Below are 23,425 nucleotides of genomic sequence, written 5' to 3'. Positions count from 1 at the left end.
ACTTGAGGTTGTTCTTGCACTACTAAGCTGTTCTCACCAAAATCTTTCACAGGTCCTTGCAGAGGTGCTGCAGACACAGCAAACCTTTGTGGTCACACTGAGGTGTAGATATCTGTCATGCAAAATATGGAAAAGTGTGAATGTTTAGAAATGATGGGATCTGAATTACTCCAATAAAACTTTGCATGAGAGACCTTGGAGCAACAACTGAGGCAGTAATAACACTGTACTCCATATTTCCCCTCCAACCCTGGCAAACTTCATCTTCAGCATTCCTGTGAGAAACACATCCACATGTTGTGGATGGTAATTTTGAAGCGCTGAGATATTATCACTAATAACCAACTTTATTAATCCTTTCCAGAATAGAGCAGCCCACACTGGGACACAGAGATAATGCAGTCCTTGTCCAGAGGGACCCACCAGCAGGACATCAAAGACAACTGTGACAAATGAGACCACATTATGCAAATGATTAGTGGGTTCCATGGTTTTATTTTGTATTTTGCCTTCCTCTCTCCTGCCTCACCTAGCTTTGGGCTTCCCTTGCTCAGCTTTCCCCTTTCACCCTGCTGCTTCCCCTTCTCCTTCCCATTCCCTCCTTTCTGCTGACACTGGTCCTAAGAGCCAGTACTGAGACAAGTCAAAGGTGCTCAATACAGACAAAAGGTTGAAGGATTTCCACTCTGGGAAACAAGAAACCTTTGTACCCTTCAGAACACTGGATGGTCCTTTATAAGCACCTTTTACTTTGTTTAAGCCTGTTCCTGTTGGTGAGGAGTCTGATGAAACAATCCTAATAAGCAAAGATGTTTTCTAATATGCTTCTAGACATGACACTGGAAACTGGATGGTTAATGGTCAAATCCTGCCTCCAATGATGTGGGCAGATACTTAGTGACTGCAGATATCATATTTTGCTTCAACACATTTCCTTTATCTTTTTACAGTTACCCACACACAAAACTCCCCTTTTCTGTTGACCAATGCTTCTGAAGACAGCCAGAATTTTATCACTTATCCAGATCAGGTGCACCAAACTCAGCAACTGGTGTTTCAAAATCTTTTGAATCCTTTCAAAAGTTGTCTACCTATCACATGATCATGAAGGTTCATCTGACCCCAGGCTGGCTATGCTGGAAATCTACTCTAGTTTTATTATTAAAAACTGTAAGCAAGGCATTTCCAGAGAGCTGTGAAAGACTATTTACAAGGGCATGTAGTGACATGACAAGAGGGAATGGCTTCAAACTGAAAGAGGGCACGTTTAGATTAGATATTTGGAAAAAATCCTTTACTGTGAGGTTATTGAGGCATTAGAACAGGTTGCCCAGAGAAGCTGTGGATACCCTATCCCTGAAAGTGCTCAAGGCTGGACTGGATGGGGCTCTGAGTAACCTGGTCTAGTGGAAGGCGTCCCTGCCCATGACAGGGGAATTGGAACAAGATGGTCTTCAAATCCATTCCAACCCAGGCTGGCCTGTGATTCTATGGTTTAATGAGAGCTGGGCCACAAAATACTGACTGCACCTGTGGAAAATCTGCCCTTTGTTGCAACTTTTAATTTCAACCAATTTCAGATTTTTGCAAATTTCCAGCTCACATAATCTGTAACCTTGACAGTTAAGTGAAAAACACTTCTAGTAGCACATTTTTGCTAGCCCCAGAGCTATACAAGATCCAGGTATTTTGACCTGGTCTTACAGAGGCTGTGAAAGCTTTTATGTGTCTCAGTAACTGGAAACTTTCATGCACTGATGGCTGTTCCATCGAAAGGCATACTACATAGCAGCAAACAGAAGTAATTTTACAGAGAAACTTTTTCCATATGGCTTGAGAAAAAACCCATCAAGAATTGACAATGACAGATGATCTCCCCAGTGACATTCAGGAATAAAGCAGTTCCACATTTATGTCAGGAAAAACAAACAATGGACATATTTAAATAATCATTAAAAATGAGATGCCTGGCACAAGGCAGGTTCCAACCCTGTTCTGCCACACATCTCCTGGAAATCTTTTCTGGATATTATCTGAGGCCTTCTTATTTGCGTTGCTCACGAAAAAGAACTGTAATGGAGGACGACCCAAGCAAAAGGTTCTCTCAAGGAAAATCACGTGAAAGGACATTTTTCTTGTCTTCATGTTTGACATTCAGGAGTAGTGATGAGAAAAGGCAGGCACAGGAGTCTTTCAGAAAACCACCAGAGAGCAGTGGCAGCATTTCATAGGGATGTGAACCGGTCATCATCTGCTGCAAAGACTCCATTAATGTGGCCTGCTTTTAAATCCAGTGCTTCACAAGGAATCCCATTTTCTAGTGTCACTTCAACTTTCTCTTCTAAATTTTCTCTCTCTGTTGACTCTTTATTCTTTCTAAAAACAAGAAAGAAAAGATCATCTTATTCTGTTGACCAGCAGCACTTCACAATGATTCCATAGAAAGAAAACTGCATATTTAGTTAGAAGTTTGTGCTCCTAAAGGCACAGTCTGGTGTATTCCCTTGCTGTAGTAAATACACCAGATGAGTGTATCTAAATAGCTGGGGAACCCACAGTTTGGAAGCCCTAGTTTAGCAGTTTGAGCTCAGAATTGGAGACCAGAAAACCTTAAGCAGGCATGTTCTAAGTATGTTTTAAATACTATTTCACCTTCTTATTCTGCATCATGACTAGAAGGTACAAAAGAAAAGCTGGAGCAAAACAAAATTTGAAAAAATCTCTAAATCTGTTTGGGTTTTTTTACATCAGAAAGGTCTACACTAAGCATGTAATCTGACCCTGCAATGTATGTTATAGATCACACCCCATGATCTGTACAAAATAAAACATATTTTTTAGAAACAGATCAGTCTTAGATTAACTATAGCCTCCAAATGTAGAGACATTAATGACATCCATTATTACTTTAGTCAGAATATTCATGATTACTTCCTTAGGTAATCTCAGTGCTGCAAATCTGCATTTTTTTCCTTCAAACTAAATTAGCAGCCACCTTCCTACCCAGTATTTTATACTTTTGTTTTCTAGATCAAACAATTGCATGGCTGTCACTTTTCCAGACTCCAGCTCTCCCAAAAACATAACAGTGGTTGAATAAAATTCTTTACATTAAAAAAAAACCTAAAAATATTATCTAAAATACAATCATTAAAAGATGTAATAAACAAATATGAGGTCACGATGTTCCTTTAATTCCAGATTTATTCTGACCTTGGGAACAATTAGTTCATAGTTGAAAAACCTGCTGTACTTTATGGCCTGCAGCATCAGCGGTTTCAGAGGACAAGCAACTCAAAGGTCAGGTGCACTGCTTCTTCCTATCTCACAACGAGCATTGTAACAATCTTACTCAGGACAACAGTAAAAGTCTGATTCAGAGTAACTGCTAACGACAGAGATATTAACAATAATAAAATTTTATAGGCCTTTGGGAGATTCTTCACATTACAGACTTGTTAAAATAAACTTGGGGTGTAGTAGCGGAAACCTCTGACCTCTGGCTACTCTCACACTGATAAAAAGGAATGTTCTTTAACATAAAACTGTGGGGGCAGAACATAAAAGTTACTAAGGAGGTTCAAAAGAAATGAGAGGAGCAGAAGATATGTGAAACTCATTATCAGAGGAATTCAGAGAAGTTTCCAGGATTTCCATGAATCCAAGGGGTGACTCAACACCTTAAGTTAAAGGAAGTTAAGGGAAGAGAAACTTAAGGGAAAAGAAAACATACAAGAAGACCAAATCCAGCTCAGGAAGGCCCACAGCTGAAAATTAATTACTGAGGGAACTAATAAAGGAAAAGACCTTGTGCTGGCTCTGTTTTCACTCTTCCCAAGGCAATTTTTATGGCCCCTGCTGCAGGGGGATAAGGGGAGACTTTGGGCGAGTTCAGGGTAGACTGAAGAGGATGATTCTGCCCTGGGCAGGTGGCAAATTTATTGCTGTAGGGGGAGATGTCCTCTTCCTGCAAGGGTAGAAGAGCAAACACAAGGCTGGGAGACAGTGTGTCTGAGCCAGCTCACTGCAGGCACTGAATTCAGCACATCTCTCACTTCAATAAATGATGCATGAGTCTAACTCAGTACTCAATCTCCTCAGTAAGCCAACTCCCCTTCCCTGACACCCTGAGCATGGACAGCCTGGAGCACGTGCTTTTGCTTTTATCTGAACTGAGGTATTTACATGGCATTTTAAAGGCCTTTAAAGACAAAATGCCAGATTTATGAGAAGATGACACCATCCTAGGGGTCAGATTTCCAACACAGCTTACTAGGCAACAGGGTTCCCATTATGTAAGCTCTGGACAGACTTCTAAGAAAACAAATTATTGAACATGCTAAAGCCTTTGAAAACCTGGTCACTTACTCCACTGTCTGACAAAGAGATCAGTGCTTTTGAAATCCTTTTCTCTGATTTTTTTTTCCAAGAAACCAAATAAGCCAGACCATCCCTTTTACCTTTCCAGTCCTTGCAACCATAGATAGAAAAAATATATGCTTGGTTTACCCTCTCTTTTACTTCCCCACCCCTGCCTGCAGGTATTATTGATGTGAAAGGAGGGTTACAGTTCAGCCACAGATGAGCCTGCTCTGAGGAAAGATTTTATGTAATGGTAGAGTAGGGAAACAGAGGGAGAAGTGGAAAAAGCATAGCAACTAAAAGGACAAGAGCATGAGACAGAGAGGGCGCACAGGCAGGCAGCAACAAGCCATACTAATGGCAGTGTGATGATAAGAGCATGCAGCTTGCACCATATTGAGGGGAACTGCTCAAGCTCAGCTGAATTATTTTGAAAATACAGGGGGAAATCCTATCTTTCAGCATGATATGAAGCACAATTGATTATTTTAGCTAGAAAAATCCCAGCTATTTATCCTAGTTTATTTTATTACACTTTTATGAAATGTTCAAAGATTCCCTTAAATTCAGCCACTATTAAGAAACACAGAGCCAAACTGCATGCTCTTATCACAGAGAGCAGGTACGGGCTTCAGGTAGCAACATCACTCAGTTTTACAGAAGAGGTTGCCTATGTTTAGGGCATGAAATAATTCAGTCCATACAACATGACTGTGATAGGGCTTATAACAATCCACAAATTCCAAATACCTTCCCAGACTCTTTCCCCAACAGTATCTTTCATCTATTGTTTGCTGAGTTTTGTGGGATTTTTTTAGAAAACAGAAAGGGGTTTTGGAAATTCATGTAACTCCTCTGATTGAAAAATATAACTGAAGGGATTCTGACTGCACTACTAAAGGTTCTCTATGAGAAGCACTTAACCTTCCCAAGTGTTGTTCTTCTGAGGTCTTTTAACATTCTTCAAGGTAATAAAAGGCAGGAAGGAGAAGTCTCTGCAACATACCACTTTTTATGTGGTATGTTAATTCCTTTTTTATTATGTATTATGTTATTTATGTTAAGGTATTATGTTAATTCCTTTTTCTGATATATTTGGGGATACAATCCATTATACAGTCAATAATTTTGATATTATCTGGTTGTCAGCAGGAATGTACCCTTTTTCAGTTCTTCTGCTGTTCCTCTATGAATCTATTGCTGAAGTCATAATTTTGTGTAAATCCAAACTCTGTGACAGCCAAAATCATGGTAGAGGCTGAACTTCTATGGCAGAATCTCAACTCAGCTGAGAAATTTCTATTCCTTATGCTCAACTCAGAGCCAGCAGAGGTGTTAGGATCAAAACTCCACCTGCTCTCTGTGTTGCTCCCACATGCTCACACTAGGGAAGCATGAATACCCTTCTCTTTTTCACCAGTGCCACCAGGGCAGAAATAGAGAGGAAAAGAGAGTATCTCTCTCCTACCCTATCACCAGAAAAATTCCTAAGATCATGGGTAGATCTGCCCAGGAACCTGTGAAGGGCTGCGTATTTTAAGCTCATCAAATCATGGATGTTAAGTGAAACCCTGCTCTGTTCCAGTGAGCAGGCCCCCTTCAGCCATACATTAATCATTACTGTGTGCTCTCCTGAGTCTTCTCAAGCTGCAGCAGCACAGTTTCTTTAGCCCTACCATATTTTGACACAACTGCCCTGTAAGGCACACAGAAAATGCCAGCCTTCCCCTTCCTATGTGAGTGGTCTGTGAAAGGAGACTCATCCCTGGCACAATAAACCTTCCCAAGAATGGCATCAATTGTCTTTTCAAAGCTCATCTCTAGTTAGGTGGCCTCCAGGATCATATTCTTACACTCTCCCATTTCCTTGTTACATCATAAAATTACTACGGTATCTATACCTTACAGTTAAAAATTTTAAGTCTTTTCCTCAGAAAAGGAGAGATGGGTTACCTTTGCCTAGCTAGGGAATGATGCACAGCATTAATCTGTCTGAGGCTGCTCTGAAACACAAAACCAGCTCAGCTGACCTAACTAATCCATATTCCATTAAAACAGAAGAAAGGCTAGGCTGCTTACTTCTTGTGTTTCTGAATCCCTGAAACAATGAGGAAAACAATCCCAGCCACAATGAGACAAAGAACAACACCAAAGACAATAAGCCAGACAGGTGTAGAGGGTTCCACAGGAGGTGATAAGGTTGAGGTTATCTTCAGGAACTGCAGCGTTTTGTCACTCAGTAGGAAGGCATTGTTGATTCTGTTCCGGTTCATCCTTCAGGGAAAAAAAGAAAAAACAAAAAAAAAAATCACAACTCTTTATAAAGGTATTTTACAAGTTAAAAAGATAGTAGAAAATAAAAGGATTTTTCATGAATGTGCTGTAAGTTAGGCAGGGCTGAATGTCATCCAGCATGATGAATAAAAGGAAGTTGTCCACCTTTAGGGGATCAGCCTCTTCTCTCAGCAACAGGACAAGAGGACATAGTCTCAAACTGCACCAGGAGAGGATCAGGTTGGACAACAGAAGAATTTTCTTCACTGCAAGGGTGGTTAAGCATTGGAAAAGGCTGCCCAGGGAGTTGTGGAGTCATCATCCCTGGAGGTGTTCAAGACACAACTGCTCATGGCACTTAGTGCCATGGTCTGCTTGACACAGTGGTGGTTTGGTCAAAGGTTGAACTTGATGACCTTGAAAGTCTTTTCCAAGCTAAATGATTCTGTGAGTCTATGATTCTGTGATTCTATGATGTTGGCAAGGTTACACAGATCTTGACTATAACAGAGACTATAACAGAGACCTCAGTAATCCACAGACACCCACACACTTACAACATTTTGAACATCCGACTTTTGTATGCATTTATCTGAAAAACTGGGAAATACAGATGAGACCTGAAGTACAATATTACTATTTATTTCTGGTTTGAACCATGTCCTGAAGACATAGCAGGTTGTAAGCTGTAAGGCTGGCTCTGTTGCCTTGCTCATGCAGCATTCAAGTTTAGCACAGGAGTGGCAGATCTACCCTTGAATGCTTGCAGGATTTACTCACAGCTGCCCCCTAGTTCCTCAAACTGAACCATCCTCCATGTTTTGGGCTGGTACATCTGCCACTGCTGCTGCAGATTTTCTTAGATCCATGAGGCACAGGACACAATCTGGTCTGGAAGAATCCACACCTATTGCCAACATGTCCTTCTTCCCTGCAGGATGCAGCTAAAGGGGTTTGTACTTTCTACATTTCTTGACATTTGCATATGAGAACCTGTAAGTCTGAGAAATTTGCTTTTTCACAGAAGTAGTACAACTGCTATCCTTTAGTGGATATCTTAACCCATTTTCACTGCCTGTAAGATACTCCTGGATCTAAATCTATGCAGATTTATGAATCTTTAGAAGTATCTTTCATTAGCTTTTTCAAAATGTTAAAAATTTTTAAGCAAATGGATTACACATATAGGTCTTGAGAGATTCTTTTTGATAGCAGTTGTATGAATTAATGCAGCTCTTTCTTGTATATAATTAAATTCCTTTACCACAAAGCAATTATTTCCTAAGAAAAGATGTATGGGAAATACGGGTAAGATTTAACAAATTTCTCTTCTTGGAAATGATAATGTTTGGCTGTCCCTTAAACAGGAAGTTCTTAGCCTCAATGGAAAGTCAGCATTCCTGGACAGGACTGAAAGCCATGGCATGTTTTAAGACTCATAATTCCGTAAGCTGTCTGCCATTTGGAAAAGATTTCCTTACTGATATGAAAGGATCATTGTGAACAGCTGAAATAAGCATTGTTTACCCTCATCTAGTGGCTTGAGTTTCAGAATTATGTGCTGAAACACATGCAGGCAACTACAAGTGCATTTCATGATTGTATATGCATAACTATATCTTGTGTATATTTATGCAAAATCTCAAATATCATACAGAGCTCTGACATGGTTTACCTTCCTCTTTATTCTTACTTTGTAGGAATCTCATACAACAATATTGTAGTCCATGACTAGTGCTATGTGCTACCCTAGCATGAAGAATTATAATGAAGGTTTTGTATGGAAGCCTGCAACCAGAAGCAATTGAACAAAAAAAAAATTAGTTTTATAGACCATTTTATTTCTTGTTTTTAAATTAGGTAGGAATTAAAACTTTTCATAAATAGCATATTCTTTATCAGGTGACAGACAACAGTTAAAATCCAAACAATAACACCATCCAATTTCTTTGCCAAACAGGGCACATAAAAGACTTAAATAAATCAGCTTATGCTACTGAATGTATCAAAGAATAACAGAAATGCAAAACCCCCGCATTCCAGCACTCTTACAGAGAGCTTCAGTGAATAAATAATCTGCTTCCTCCACTAATGCTATGAAGCTATTGTTTGGTGTCTCTGTAGGAAATAGTTTAATCTGCTCATAAGCTTAAATTAATCTTTCCAAAAGAACGCATACTCATTCATCAGGAATTAGGCATTACACCTCCATTGCGATAACACGAATTTTCAAGACAGACTAGAATGCCTGAAAACAAAGAGATCCATTTTCCACTCCATGCTTGAGAAATATATTTGTGTTATGCTGCTTGAGGGACTCATCCCTGTAAACCCCTGGTGCAGGTTTTTTTGGACCATTGAAGTCAGATTATCCCATTTTTATTTTTTCCCTTGTCAGCTCCAAATTCTTCCTTTTACTTTCTCCAGAATGTGACAGTAGAAGGCAAAGTGATTTGTAGTGCACTGTACTTTGTACAAGCAATGCTCAACTGGGATATTGACTGGCATTCTAGAAGGAGCTGGTATGAAAAGAATGTGAGCACAAGATTGCTTAAGCCAAGCTGGGACACAGCCAGCTCTGCTCATGAGGAGTTCACACGAGCTCTTCTCACGTGAAAGCTGACTTCCAAATTAATTCAGATGAATTGTTAGTAAGAAGCACTGAAGGGGAACCTACAGTCATTGGCCCAGGTGTAGATGTGCACATACCATGCAGTAAAAGCTAAATTGTATTAATCCCACCCAGAAAGTGTTCCCTTCCATCCCCTGTCTCACTGGGAAATGTGATGAGAGCTGGATGAGAGCAGTGTGCCACACACTGGACAGCACATCACAGGTGGGGCTCTGGAAAGGGATTAGATTTCTTCAGAGTATCCAGCATCAACAGAGACTCTTTCCAAAGTTATAATCCCCAGGCTCAAGTTCTTTGCATTCTGTGGGACTGTTAAACATCCTCTAATCTCACATTCATTAAAGAGTACTGTGCCCTCAGTGTTTTAGCAACTTGGATTACTTCAACCCTAAAGAGGCAGAGTGCTCATTCATAAAAGGCCCAGAGAGAGAAAACATCCTCAGTAGACAGGGAAGAAAACATTGCAAGAGCAGTGACTGTACCTGATGGCTGCCTCTACCTCACTTCCAGGAACAGTTGTCACATTTTTGGAAGAGTCTGTGACCACAAACCAAAAGGACACCCGGTCTGTCACATTGCAGAGCAGCACATTGGAAATTCTGCAGACAGTTAAAACAAAAATCATCACTAAAGAAGCATGGAAGGAATTATTGAAATATTTTAGATTTTCCTAAAATATTGCTCTCAACTAAGGGGGAAAAATTTCTTATCTTTAAAAAAGCTAACAGTTAATACTCAAGAAAGAAACACCACTCACCCATTTCCCATATGATTTTAAAGAAATCAAGCTTATGAAGACCAAATGAGTTTTCAAACAAATTTCTAAATCTATTACAGACTTTCATGGTCTTGGACATACATTTAGTCTAATCAAATGGAAAAATACATATTTGAATAACAATCATCATTGGCTATGACAAAGGCCATATAATGGAGGAAGTGCATTGGTGAACTAAGAATTCTGGTTTTGACAGCAAATACCACAGGAACCAGTCATTGAGAATTGCCCACGTGGTTGTTAAGTAAGTGCAGTTCTTCTACAAGATACATTTGTTGGAGGGATCAGTGGAATTGATGTTATAGCTTTTGACATCTTTGTTCACAGAGCCAGGCACAGAGTGCATGGAACAAGCTAAATTTAGTCATTCTAGGGGCACTGGCCTCTTCCTTTTTGCCTATGCTATATCAAATATTTATATTATCTATTTTAAAGGAAGATTGTTCAGTTTTATGTGAAGTTAAATGTGGAGGGGCACAGGCAGGCAGCTACTCATGGCATACTAAGAAAATAGTCCACGAAATGCCTTTTTGTACGCGATTTTCTTTTTAGATTTCTACTGGTAAATGGTGGAAACATCAGAAAACCCTTCTGGAATGACACAATCGCGAATATTTAAGCAGAGGAAGTGAAAACCGACCCGTTCCAGGCCGTGACAGGGCCCCGCGCTCTGCTCGGCAGCGCCGCCTGCCGGCCGCGGGCAGCACGGCCCCGGCCCCGCGGGAACCGGGACTGGGACTGGGGGGAACTGGGGAGACTGGGGGCACTGGCGGGGGACTGGGAGGACTGGGGGGATTGGGGGCATTGGGGGGACTGGGGGGACTGGGGGTGAGAGGGACAGGAGGGAGAGAGGATCTCCATGCCTGGGCATTCCCCATTCAGCCAGGGACCTGCTTGTAAAGCAGATCGCAGTGCCTCACTATTAATATTTTGTAGAAATGTTTTATTTCCTGATGAAAACTTTTTATTGCACCCAGGTAGTGCAATAGATCATTTTACAGAGGTCTGTCTGTCTGTCTGTCTATCTATCTATCTATCTATCTATCTATCATCTATCTATCTATCTATCTTTCATCTATCTATCTATCTATCTATCTATCTATCTATCTATCTATCTATCTATCTATCTATCTTTCATCTATCTATCTATCATCTATCTATCTATCTATCTATCTATCTATCTATCTACCTTTCATCTATCTATCTATCTATCTATCTATCTATCTATCTATCTGTCTATCTATCTTTCATCTATCTATCTATCTATCTATCTATCTATCTATCTATCTATCTATCTATCTATCTATCTAATCTATCTATCTCATGAATCATAGAAGAGCTTTGGCTGAAAAGGACCTTAGAGATTTATTCCAACTCTCATGCCATGGGCAGTGAGCCTTCCACTAGACCAAGCTGCTCAGAGCCCCGCCTAGTCCAGCTTTGCATAATGCCATGGATGCCATCCACAGCTTCTCTGGGCAGCCTGTGTCTGTGAGTCACCACCAGTAAAGAATTTGTCACTAATATCTAATCTAAACCTACTCTATCATTTTGAAGACATTCCTATTTGTCCTGTCATGCCCTTGTCAAAAGTCTCTTTCCATCCTTCTTATAGGCCCTTATCAAAAGTCTTTTCCACCCTTCTCATAGGCTCCCTTCAGGTACTGGAAGGTGCTATAAAGTCATGCCAGAAGTCTCTCTTTTCCAGGCTAATGAAACTAAATTGTCTCATTTTTCCTGGAAGGAAAGGTGCTCCAGTCCTCTAATGTGAGAATCACAGAATATTCTGAGCTGAAAGGGACCCACTAGGATCATGAAGTTCAACTCTTATGGGAGTGATCCACACAGGAGTCAAAGTCACAACCTTGGCATTAGTAGCACCATGCTCCAGCCAACTGAGCTGATTTCATTCTGGCTCTTTGGAGCTTGCTCCAACAGTTCCATATCCTTCCTGTGCTGGGGACCCCAGAGCTGGATGCAGCATTCCATGTGGGGTCTCACCAGAGCAGAGCAGAGCAGAGGGGCAGAATCCCCTCTCTTGCCCTGCTGGCCACACTGCTTTGGCTGCAGCCCAGGATGCAGTTGGCTTTCTGGTCTATAAGCACCCATTCCAGAGAGATATGCAATAAAATGGAAAGCAGTGATTTTGCAGAGCCAAAATGACCACTTTTACCTCTCTAGAACAGTATCAATTTTACAGAGAATTTTCATGGATAAAAGAGGAAAGTCATCCTCTGGAATTTGAAAAGACATTCACATCAGTTGCTGGCAACGGTCAGAAGATGAAAGCAGATTTATTCTTTGCAAAAGAAAAGAAAGCACAAAATTTACAGGAGAGGGGAAAAATGCCTACTTTTGGCTGGTGGCTGACAAACTCTTGCTGACTTCACAGAATATTTAAAATTGTAACTGCAGAGAAAGTTTTCTATCTCGGTGTTTACAACAGTAGGACCCAAAACTTCACGTTGCCAAAGTTCCTAAAGCTGCAGCTTCTGTGGTGCAATCAAAAAACAGGCCAGGTAGAAAATCTGAGCTGGTGTTGCCCTACAGATGTTCTTGAAATGGGGTAAGAAAGATTGATCCCCAAAGAGACAGATAAAGGCAGACAAGGACTGGCAGAACACCCAGACTCTTCAAGCCAGGGTCTCCCCTAAAGTGCCACAGTTTTTAGCATGAGACAAGGCATTCATCACCACAGGGATAGCATCCCTCTGTAGAACAATCAGCACTGAAACAAGGGGCAGCAAGGATTGCACTAAGATATGTAAATTTGGCTTCTTTTCTTTTCCCTGTTCTTTCTAAAATCCTTCTCAATTACAAGCATCCAAACTCTGGTTTCACCACCACCTCTTTTTCATCAGCGGAAATCAAATGCCATAAACCCTTCCAGACCCCAAAGAGAATAATCCCACTCAAGAGAAGTTCAAAGGGAATGAGTAAACACCAAAACAGACTGGTTCAACAAGCACCAGTGTGGCAATTTCTGTGCAGTGGTGCACTCTTTTTCCTCCCATGGGAGGAAAACCAGAGAACCTAGAAAAAACAGAGAACCATTGCAACTATGCCATCACACTGCATAGATCTGAGAAACCTGACTTCTCCAGGCACTAATCAGATGTATTTGTAAATATATATGTGGACATTTTTCCTTTCCTTAGCAGTTGATAGACTTTTGACATGGGATTATAGTAGACTGTTATCATCAAAATGACAAAATCCTGGTTTGGCCTTATGGCACCATGGCAAAAATCCAAAATTGCATTTCCTTTGATACACAGTGAGTAGAATGCAGGAAACCCTGGCAATTCCTTGACCTGAAACACCATCATTGCTCCTTGTGGAGATTTAAATGATTGCTTAGGGGTAAGAAAGAGCTGTCAGAGAGCCAAAGGAGCTGAGTGCCCAGAATGGCTGTTAGCTCATGGAAAAACCACAGTCCCCAAGTCCCAAGTGCCTATCTCCAGCTCTCCCAAAAGCATCACACCTCTTCCAACACAGGCCTCTGCAGCTGCTTCTGCAAAGGAACATTATTTTCCTCTCAGCAGCCATGGGATTACTTTGATTTAACAGCTTTACTCCAGACTCTTTATTTTGTTGTTCTAAATGGTCACAATATTTTTATTATCAAAAAATAGCCTGTCTTAGGAAGATGGATAATGTAGATGAATTTTTTTCCTGATCACTTCATAAGGAAAATTGCAGGGTTTTTTATCTATAAATGGGAGAATGATATACCAAAAGTAGATTCTGTTATTTGAATGAACACAAATGTGTTGACATTCTTTCTGCTCTAAAGATTAACTAGTCTCAGGCCCAAAAGAAATGCATATTATTTCAAATGAGTCACAGATTAGAGAAACCAGGGTTGCTAACACAGGCTACAACAATAATTTTTTAACACTGAGAGATCAAAGGTTGCCTTATGTAGTTCATGACCATATGAATTGAGAATCAATTGAAAGGCCATCTATAAAGCAGGAAATAATGGGGTATTAATTCTCCACTGAAAAAGAAGTATTTATTTTTAACTCTATTAATAGTTATTGAGTAATGTAATTGATTGTACCTTTCTTCTGTTTTGTGCAAACTTGAAAATTTGACAGGCCTTTCAAACATAAAACACTGCTACATGCTTTATTAAATTTCAGTTTGGAAATTAACTTTAGAGAGCTTGAGATGTAACATGCAATCCTCCCCATTCTGTGCTGGGTCATTCAGTGGTTACACAAGGGCAGCAACAGCATCAGCTGCTGTTTGCAGCCTCACATTGAAATGCTTGTCACCACAGCCTGGCTTTTATCCACCTTCAGAAACCAAACAAGAGGTGACTTCAAATATCAGAAATTATGGGGCAGACTACAACAATGGTTATCCTGATCCACCAGACAAATTATTCTGGGGCTTGATACAGTTTGCTGAAATTAATGGCATTTGTGTCACATATGGAAGTTAGTTGTGGCTGTGAGTTACTTCGAGGCTGTGGTTGTGTTAGAAATTAATGGGATTTTAAAGCAGAGGTCTGTCACATCCTGGCTATGGTCACATGCATAATTTAAACCATGGCAGAACCAGTATTTAGTTACATAAAATAATAGTGATCTTTTTCATAGGTTTTATTTTGAAAAAAACTTCAATTAACCAGATGCAAAATTTCCTTAAGTTTAGATGCTACCAGAATGCAATCACAGGCAATTTGTTTGTCCTTATATGACAGAATAATTGGTCATTGGTCTTTTACATCTCCTGAAGAAAATCTGTTGACATTTTCCTGCAAAAGCTCCTGTAGTGAAATGCAATTTATTTGCCAGCAGTGCGATGTAATTTATTTGCTACAAGCTCCTGCTTGTGGCCTCCCTCTTCACCACAGTGAAGTGTCCTCACCAGCTCTGCCAGGGTGCTGTTCCTGTGCACAGCATCTGCTGTTCTCTCTGGCTGCTCCCATACCTCCATGCCCACTGCAGAGGGGATGGAGCAGGACTGCACTCCCTCCTTCCAGCTGCCAGCCCCAAGGGTGGGGAAAGGGATCTGTATTTCCATCTAACAGGATGGAGGCTTTCACAGCCTTCCTGCTCCCATGTAACAGGCAGATTATTTGAGGTGTACTGGTAGGTTCATCCAGCCTCTCCATCACTAAACAGGGACTCTGAGGTCCCTTGGGATTTGAGAGAGATCTGTGCATAGGAGACTCTTCAGCCTGTTGCCTAGGAAGTTGTGAGATCTCAGAGCTCTCCTGCAGGTGACATGCTGTCTATAATGACCCCAAACGTGTCTCTAAGTCCTACATGAGTTTTCAGTTATAACTCCAATATACACCCCAGGAGGGGTGCACCCAAGTTTATATCCCATGAGAAAGTCAGATACCATCCTAAAAAGAGGTAAAGATCCCCACAGCTGGCTGATTCCAAATACTATACTGACTTCTCTGACCAAATGAGTAGCAGGGAATTATTGACGTATGCAACACCACCTCCAAACTGGAATAACACTGGCATCATCATACTTGTCCCTAGGAAAAACTCTCTAGATAGGAACTGAATTAATGAGTATAAATTCTATGATTGCCCAGAGTGGGTACAGATAACTGCCATTAAAACTTCTACTCCTTCCATACTGGCGTGATTTTTTCCCATTCCTGCAGCAACCTTACTTTAATCTGCAGAAAACCACAGTGCTTGAAGAGAAAAAAGATCACTTGCTTCTGACACAGGTTTTTGCTGTGTGAAAGCAGCATGACTTTGAAGGAAGACAGTAATTTTAAAAAAGGACCCAGGACTAAAATAAGTATACAAAAGAGAATCTTTATGGAGCAGATGCCAAATGAAAACTCTGCTGCCTTGAAAACCTGAGAAAAGTCCTACATAATCATCTGCAATTAGCTTGTATCTTGAACTAATTTTTTAAAGTGCCATTTTAATTAGGTTGAGTAGCACACTTGGCTGTTTTTGTTAAGCTTGATGTAACAGCTCTTTTGCTCAAAGGAGACCACCTCTGAGGAATAAAAATGAAACAGCAGGAATCAAACACTCCTGTCACATGGAGGGGGAAATCCCCTTTTATTTAAGAGAAAGGCAGCAGCCCCAATAATCATCATGAAACTAAAGTTAACTAATCTCTTTTCAAATGTGGAATATGCTTCACCTGATGCAATGACAGCCTGAAGCAGTTTTATTTTTAAGTAAATTGAAAACCTTGTCCTTGTTAGCCTACCAGAACTGTCAATCTTTCATTTCAGATTGAAAAACAGTAAAAAAATAATAGGCCTACGGAAATGCACTTACAAGGTTTTTCTTTTAAGAAAGATAAGAACATCCTGAAAATACAGCTTGCTAAGTGCTCTGTCTAATCTGGTATCTAATTTCATAGAGTAGCAAGGATCAGAAACCAGCAAAGAACACTCAATACCTCAGGGTAGATTTAATCCCAAAACCAATTAAAGGCTGATTTCTATCTGCACTACAACATCTGAGACTTGGTGATGGTAGGAAACTCCGCTGCTGTGATACCAGGGATAGGAATGCAGAGCGCAGCACTGGCACGGCTACCCACCTCCCAGGGCTCTGAGTCAGCTCATCTCCAGCACACTGCAGAAGCTGAGCTCTAAGGAAGGATGCACCAGAGCTGCTCCCCCAGAGATCTGTGCTGCCTTTCCTGACCTCCCAGGGCGTCCCTTCACCTCCTCCCAGCGTGGTCTCCAGAAGGTGCCAAATCTTCCTGCTGCATTCTGCTGAAAGTGAACTGGCACCATCCCACTGAGATCCACAGGGACACTGGTTCAAAGACTGAACATTGTTGAAATGGAGGCAGTGTGATGTTGAATATGTAACTGGGTGTCAGAAGCACAGTGGAACAGCCTGCTTTTAGAATCTCTATATAATGATTTCTACAGCTCAGTACAGCAGAGGACAGGTCACTACATGCAGCATTGTTAATATGTATAAGGCAAATCCAAGCAGATGCTTACTGAGTTGTGCTCTTGCTGGAATATCTTCTCATTGCAAAAGCCACCATTGCTTTGAAGAGGTACTCTTCATTAGCATCCCAGGCATACTGTAAAGGGAGATGAAAAATAATTAGTTTCAGCACCAGTGCTGGCAGTACACAGAGGGAAAAGAGTCGCTGAACTTTAAATGCTGTATTGATCAAGAAAATGAATAAATTCTCTGGCTGTGCTAAGAAAATGAATGCCCATTATTTAGTGAGGACAAAGGACTTTTTCTAATGGAAAAAAAAAGTGTAATAGAGCCTGTAATATAAATAATATAAATTGCAAAGAATGTTTCCAAAAATTGAATTAACTGAATATTTCTGAAAGCTGACCAAACTGGAGATGTAAAGTTTATTCTATCAAAGACTAGACATATCATTAGAATTCTCCCCACACAACTGCACTCGTAGCCTTGCCTCTTTTGTTGGAGAAACTGAGTTAAAGTAAAAGGTTTAAATCCACCCTCTAAGACTATTTGGCTCTGGCTGAAAATAATAATAAAAAACCATTGTTTAAGGTGGTCTCTGGGAGTTGGACATTAGGACACCAGGAAATAAGCTGAGATTGCAGCCTTATTGCTGCACACTGTCCTGATTATAAGATTCAAATATATTAAAGATTATTATACTGCATGTGAGATAAAAGAGAGAAAATAGCATCCTTACTACCTCAATAAGAAGAAGAATATAGGCTCCAAAAACTGTTCTCTGTTGTCTTGATGAAAAATCATGCTTTCATAATTTAAGTTTTCTGGGACAGCTTCACTGGGTTCCCCTGGGCTTTCACTCACATATGCAATTCTAATGACCTGTAAGAACTGCATCTATTACATTCTTATAACAGGAGCCATGACTGAGGCATACTGATTAAATTTCTTCCCCTTTCAGCAGATTACAAAGATTATTAGTTTCTTGGAATTATATTAAGGAAGGTTAGAAACAGCTTTCTTCAGTCAGTCAGAACACAAACCTAATCTTTAACTTTCAGCATTAAAAAAATCTGCTCTGTAATCATCCAAACCAGAAACCCAGTGGTGTGGACACTTAGCTCTGTTCTCAACTTGGACCTACTTTTTATGGTCCTTTATAACACATTCAAAAAACAGCAATGTACACCAAAAAGCAGTAGATAGCATTGAAAATTCCAAATCTTAATTCTGGTTTTTAAATTCTGATTTTAGGTGCGTGGAGATGCAACCTCTCCATAAAAAAAAAAAAAAGGAGAATCCAACTTTCAGGTACCTGCAGCCCTCATCTTGTACTGGCATGCTGGGAAACTGAACAGGGATGGAGGGAGTAATTTAAATGGCAGAAAGTGATCTTATTTCTCATCCCTAGATGAATGTTGAGTGAAATGGGCTCTCTGAGGTGAGATAGGACAGGGACACCAAAGCTGAGGCAGCAGACCAGCAGCTTGAGCAGCACCAAAGTGAAGCTGCACTGCTGAGAACCTGGGCTCTGACTCACCACTCCTGCCTTGTGAATGAAGGGGGTTGTGAGCACACTGTGACAATGCTCGCCAACCTGGGAACTAAATTGAAAAAAAAAAAAAAAAAACAGAGAGAAACTCCTTGGAAAAACGTTATAAAAGTATGTGTTTTGATCCCTCTGCACTGATGAAAATGTGACAGTAATGAGAGCCACTAGTACTGAAAGAGATTGTGTAGTAAAGGAATTAATACAGATTGGAGCTATAGAACTATTTATCATCATTTTAAAGATATCTGTATTTAAACCATGAAGCACAATTTGCATTACTAAAAGGGAAGATCTGGTTTTTCTCTGTGTGGCATTATTGACTGAATCCCCACATGCCATCTGCAGTCTTTGAGAACAGGTCCAAAAGGACAGAAAAGACGTCATTTGTTAGCCAGTGAATTAAACCAGCTGTAGAGATAATTTAATCAGTTGTCTTGAAAATAGATAATGATGAAGCACACTCCATTTCATGCTCATGTGGACACAAATACAATGCAGCACTACCAAGTGCATGGACTCAGTATGTTTATGTTTAGTGCAATGCATATATACATGCACAATTTGTCACAGCTCTCATAAATAATGCAGCAGCCTAGCACTTCTTTAAGTCAGAGTAACAAAAAGGGTATCTCAAATCAGGGAAGATAATTTCTAGTGAGGAATTCCAGGCCCAGTTGAAAGAGTAGGCACTCTTAGAGTAGGAAAAGAGACAGAATAAACAGAAAACTGTGAGAAAGAGGGGGAGGAGACTAGCAGAGAAAGATCAGCAGAAATCAAGGGTCTGCCTGAGCCAGGAGAAGATATTGCAGACAGCCTCTTGGGCAGAAGGGCAAGAAGGCCTAAGAAAATGGAGACTAAACAGGAAGTAGGGGAGATGGACATGGCTGTGGGCTCCAAGTGAACAAGAACCCCTGTACATGACTGCATACAGGAATATACAAGGGAGAGGCAACATAATGAGGAGGAAAAGTAAGGCAAGAACAACTTAAAGCTAACAAACTGTATGAACTCAGGACAGGTGGGCATGAATTTCCAGAAAACTGTTTCTAAACAGCAGCTTTCTCTAATCAGAGGTGCAAAGAAACCTTGAATGATTTGGATTGAAAGGGACTCTGAAGATCATCTAGTTCCACCCCCCCTGCCATGGGCAGGGACACCCTCCACTAGAACTGATTCATTCTACTATGGGGCTTTCTCAGCTTCATCTTTATCCTCCAAATGCAAAGGCCTGGAGCACAGCTGATGACTGAGGATGTCCCTGTGCACTGCAGATATTGATGCACACTTTCTGCTACTCTAGAGGAAACATTAAATATTATTTGCAACCATATTTAAATATAATTTGGAACCACATGCTGTAAACATAACTGTTATCAATGAAACAATATATGATGGTATCAGAACTGTTAAATTTACCATCTTTGTTGTGCTGCAAAGGAACCAACACAAAGATGTTGGCTCAGTTGCAATTGCCATCCTTTATAAGTTAAGGAGGAGCAGAATTGGACACAGCTAACTGTGAAAGGCAGTCTTAAATGCCTCTTACTGAATGAAGAAGATGATGAGATAATGCATGAAAGATGATGAGTGTAGGTTGCTGATGGGGTGAAATGCTGTAATAGTGCTGTAAAAGACCAAATTTAAGATATGAGAATATAATATTACAAGATTGCACTGAGCAACCTGGACTGATTTCAGTGTTGACCCAGCTTTGAGAAGGTGAGGACTAGGGACCATCCAAGACCTCTTCCCTCCTGAATGGTTCAGTGCTTAACTTTACAGCCATTCAAACTGCAGAGTAGCTACAGACACACCCTTCTGGATCCCATCTGGTGGCAAAACACAAGGTGTATGCCAGCCTTCCTCTTTTTCATCCACTACCCTGGAAGCAGCCTGAACACATGAGCCTGAAGGGAAGTGCACAGTCTAGTTCAGCTGGATGCAGCCCCTGAAGTGCAAAGTCTTTGACTCTTATGGTGAAAATGAGTGATGACACCAGGTTACACAGACTTGTCAGTGCCCATCACTTCCTCTCACTCTCTAGTTGCCTCTGTCCCTTTTGAATTAACTCTCTACCCCTCTGCTGGCTCCATGAACAGAAAGCAACTACTGAATAGTAGCTATTCCAGAAGCCACTCATAAAGTCAAAACCATCCTCAGAGAGACTCATAAATCACCTTCCATTTAGGCCTACAGGCCCTGTGTTTCCTCCCACAGATCAGCAAACAACACCTCTGTCAAGTACACCCATTATTGGCAAATAAAATGATAACAGGTGAATACCTACTGCATCAGAGCTGGTCTTTCCAGCTCCATTGTGATAAGAACTAAATAAATACACCAAATGGAACTCCCTGCCTCAGGGTACAGCTTACCTGGTGAACAAATCAAAAAATGGTGTCCTGTTTTCATCAGTCTCACACACAGGGGATGGCATGCACTACACCATGAGAAAAGCTGCACCAACCTATTTCCTATGCCCCTGAATGTACACTGGAGTTATCCTGACACTTCTAGAGAAAAATTCCCACAGCATCTTGGCTTTCCAAGCTCCATCATGGAGCTTGAAGTGACCTAGAAATGAACCAAGCTGACCATGTCCTGCTGTGACACAATGACAGTATTACACTTCTCTTTGCTAAAATAACACAAAGAAGTAAAGTGCCCCAAATTCTTTAATGAAATGAATTTCAGTTTCATAGTAGTTTCATTTTTCAATTTCAGTCATTCACAGAGAAGACTTCAATGGCTATGAAAAGGAACTACTACCTCCTGTGTACTTAATAAATTGTTTATTGTTTGTGGATGATTTTCTATAGCATTATACCACTTTCAGCAAGCTGTTGTTCTAAAATGCTGTTCTTGACTGTCCCATTCTTTGAGCTTTCACACACTTTGTTCTATGACATAAACAACTACAAAAAAACAATAGACTCCTCAGTTATGGCTTTTTTTTTCCCAGCAATACAAACTGCCTTCAAGGCTAATGATTTGTCTCATACCCTTTTTCAGTGAAAACAAAAAAAAAATTATAAATTATCAAAGAACCTCCCCTTATTTTACTACAGCTGGAAAAGAAAAAGGCACTAAAAAAGGATATTACCAGGAACAGCAATTTTTGTTCTTTGTTACTATGTTGAACCAAGATTAAATCAAAATATTAGCACTTATCATCAAGAGGAGCTTTATTAATTATTTTGACATATTTTCAGCCATAGTATTACTCTATTTTTAATAATTAAAAAAAAAAAACAACCTAGGCTTACACTACTGTTTAATTAAAGTCTCCCACTCAAGAGAATTGACCTCACTATGAATTTCAAGACATTTACTTTAGCAGGTATCTTGAATATTTGTTTGTACTTTGTCTGTGTTATAAAATTACCAGTGAAATTTTGGTCCCTGCTAATGTTAGTTTAAATTACCTGATCTTTCAGGGTAATTTTAGAACAGCTTTTCCAGTCACAGGGAGTTTCTCATATCACCAGTCTTTTAAAACACGTAACCTACTGCTTTCTGTTTCCTATGGCTCATAACATGATCAGACACCAGACTTACAGAGGACATGACTGTCCAGGATGTTTCATACCTAATTTCCTGCTGAGCCCTGTTAACATGCTGCAGATTTGCTCTAAGTATTCAAAACTACTAACAAAATACTGGGCTCTGACATATTAAATAGTGCTTTAGATCAGGAAGGACCACTCAGTCATCTAATGTCCCAATCTCTTACACAGCTCTCATTGCTCACACCAGTATTTCTACATTAAGCCCAAAGATCTGAATTAAGCCACAGCACTTCATGAGACAAGCCTGTGCACCACAGGCAGAGAAGAAAGGCCACTATCTGAAGCCCTCCATTAGCAGGGAATTGATGAGACATGCTTGAATGATCTCTACAGTTAATGCTTGTCTGAGAGCCTGATACAAAGTCCCATTTCATAAAGACCTAAAAATCTTTTCCTGCTTCTCTTCAGAGACATGCTTGACTTTACAATTAGCACTCCCGAGCAGAAGTGCTTTTCCAAAAATACAGACTTACATTTATGCAGCACTTCTCATGTATAAAGTGTAACATCCCTACTGCTTTTCCACAGGAAAAAAAATCTTTGACCAGAAAATTATCTTTATGAACAAACAAGCTTTATATTTCTCCTAAAGGATGACATTTTAAGGAGTGGGCTAGTCAAATGTCAAGAAATGGAGGCCTGGATCATGACTTGAACAAACTATTACAATTAACATTGCAGAATAAATTGCTTGCATTGCATTCACAAATTTTATAGTATACAGTACTTCTGTTTTGGCAGATATTGAGTTAGGAAGAATATGTGAGAATATTTTACTTACCGCATTATCTCCCAAAGCTGTTTTGATACTAATCCGTACTTTGAAAGCATTCTGTGCATCTGACAAAAGAGAAAAAAGCAAACATATATTGGTAGTCACTCAAAATAGGATTTTAAATCATTTACTTCCCTGATTATTTCACAAATGTCAGTTTCTAAATGCATCTTAAGAAATCACACAGGTTTAGGAGAAATTACTTGCATGAAAAAAGTCCAAGAGACTCTTAATGAAGTTTACAATGACCTCTTGAAGTGCAACCGACTTCCATACTTAATTTGCAAACTCATAAAAAAAGATGTGAATACTCAGCATTTCTATTTTCAAACTGAAGAAAACCAGTTAAAATAAAAATCTTAGAAGCTGGCAGCTTTGTAGTCTAAACTGATAGCTACTTTACCTAAAGAAAGATGGGAATCAGCTCCAAATCTTACCTGGTTTGCAGAGCTCAGCATGAGCAATGGCAACTACAGAAAGTATAAGCAGCAAAGCCCGTAACATCCTGTCAGCATGGAAAGGTTGAGGCAAAAAGAAGTGAGTCTCCCCTGTAAAGCACTCTTAAACTTTGT

At 40.1% G+C, this 23,425-nt stretch overlaps 1 protein-coding gene across 1 annotated transcript; it reads right to left on the bottom strand.

Annotated features, from left to right (window-relative positions):
* Positions 1-326: 326 nt before the first annotated feature.
* CLTRN (collectrin, amino acid transport regulator) lies at positions 327-23,425 on the bottom strand. Its single transcript, XM_063183067.1, has 6 exons — positions 23,291-23,425; positions 22,860-22,918; positions 17,008-17,093; positions 9,751-9,867; positions 6,442-6,636; positions 327-2,376 (listed from the first exon to the last, which is right to left on the bottom strand). Exons 1-6 carry the CDS (start codon positions 23,355-23,357, stop codon positions 2,226-2,228), a joined length of 675 nt encoding a protein of 224 aa, XP_063039137.1. The 5' UTR covers positions 23,358-23,425; the 3' UTR covers positions 327-2,225.

Source organism: Melospiza melodia, chromosome 2 (genome assembly GCF_035770615.1).
Source record: "Melospiza melodia melodia isolate bMelMel2 chromosome 2, bMelMel2.pri, whole genome shotgun sequence".
NCBI lineage: Eukaryota > Metazoa > Chordata > Aves > Passeriformes > Passerellidae > Melospiza > Melospiza melodia.
This window is presented reverse-complemented; position numbering and strand designations above follow the sequence as displayed.

Bases quoted from the DNA above. Each gene is read 5' to 3' on its own strand.
- CLTRN (XM_063183067.1), bottom strand. From the start codon at position 23,357: ATGTTACGGGCTTTGCTGCTTATACTTTCTGTAGTTGCCATTGCTCAT. The intron at 9,868-17,007 runs GTAAGCATCTGC...AACTGTCTGCAG, and splicing joins TCCAGCAAGAGCACAACTCA to AATTTCCAATGTGCTGCTCT. The intron at 6,637-9,750 runs GTACAGTCACTG...TTTTCCCTGAAG, and splicing joins GAGGTAGAGGCAGCCATCAG to GATGAACCGGAACAGAATCA.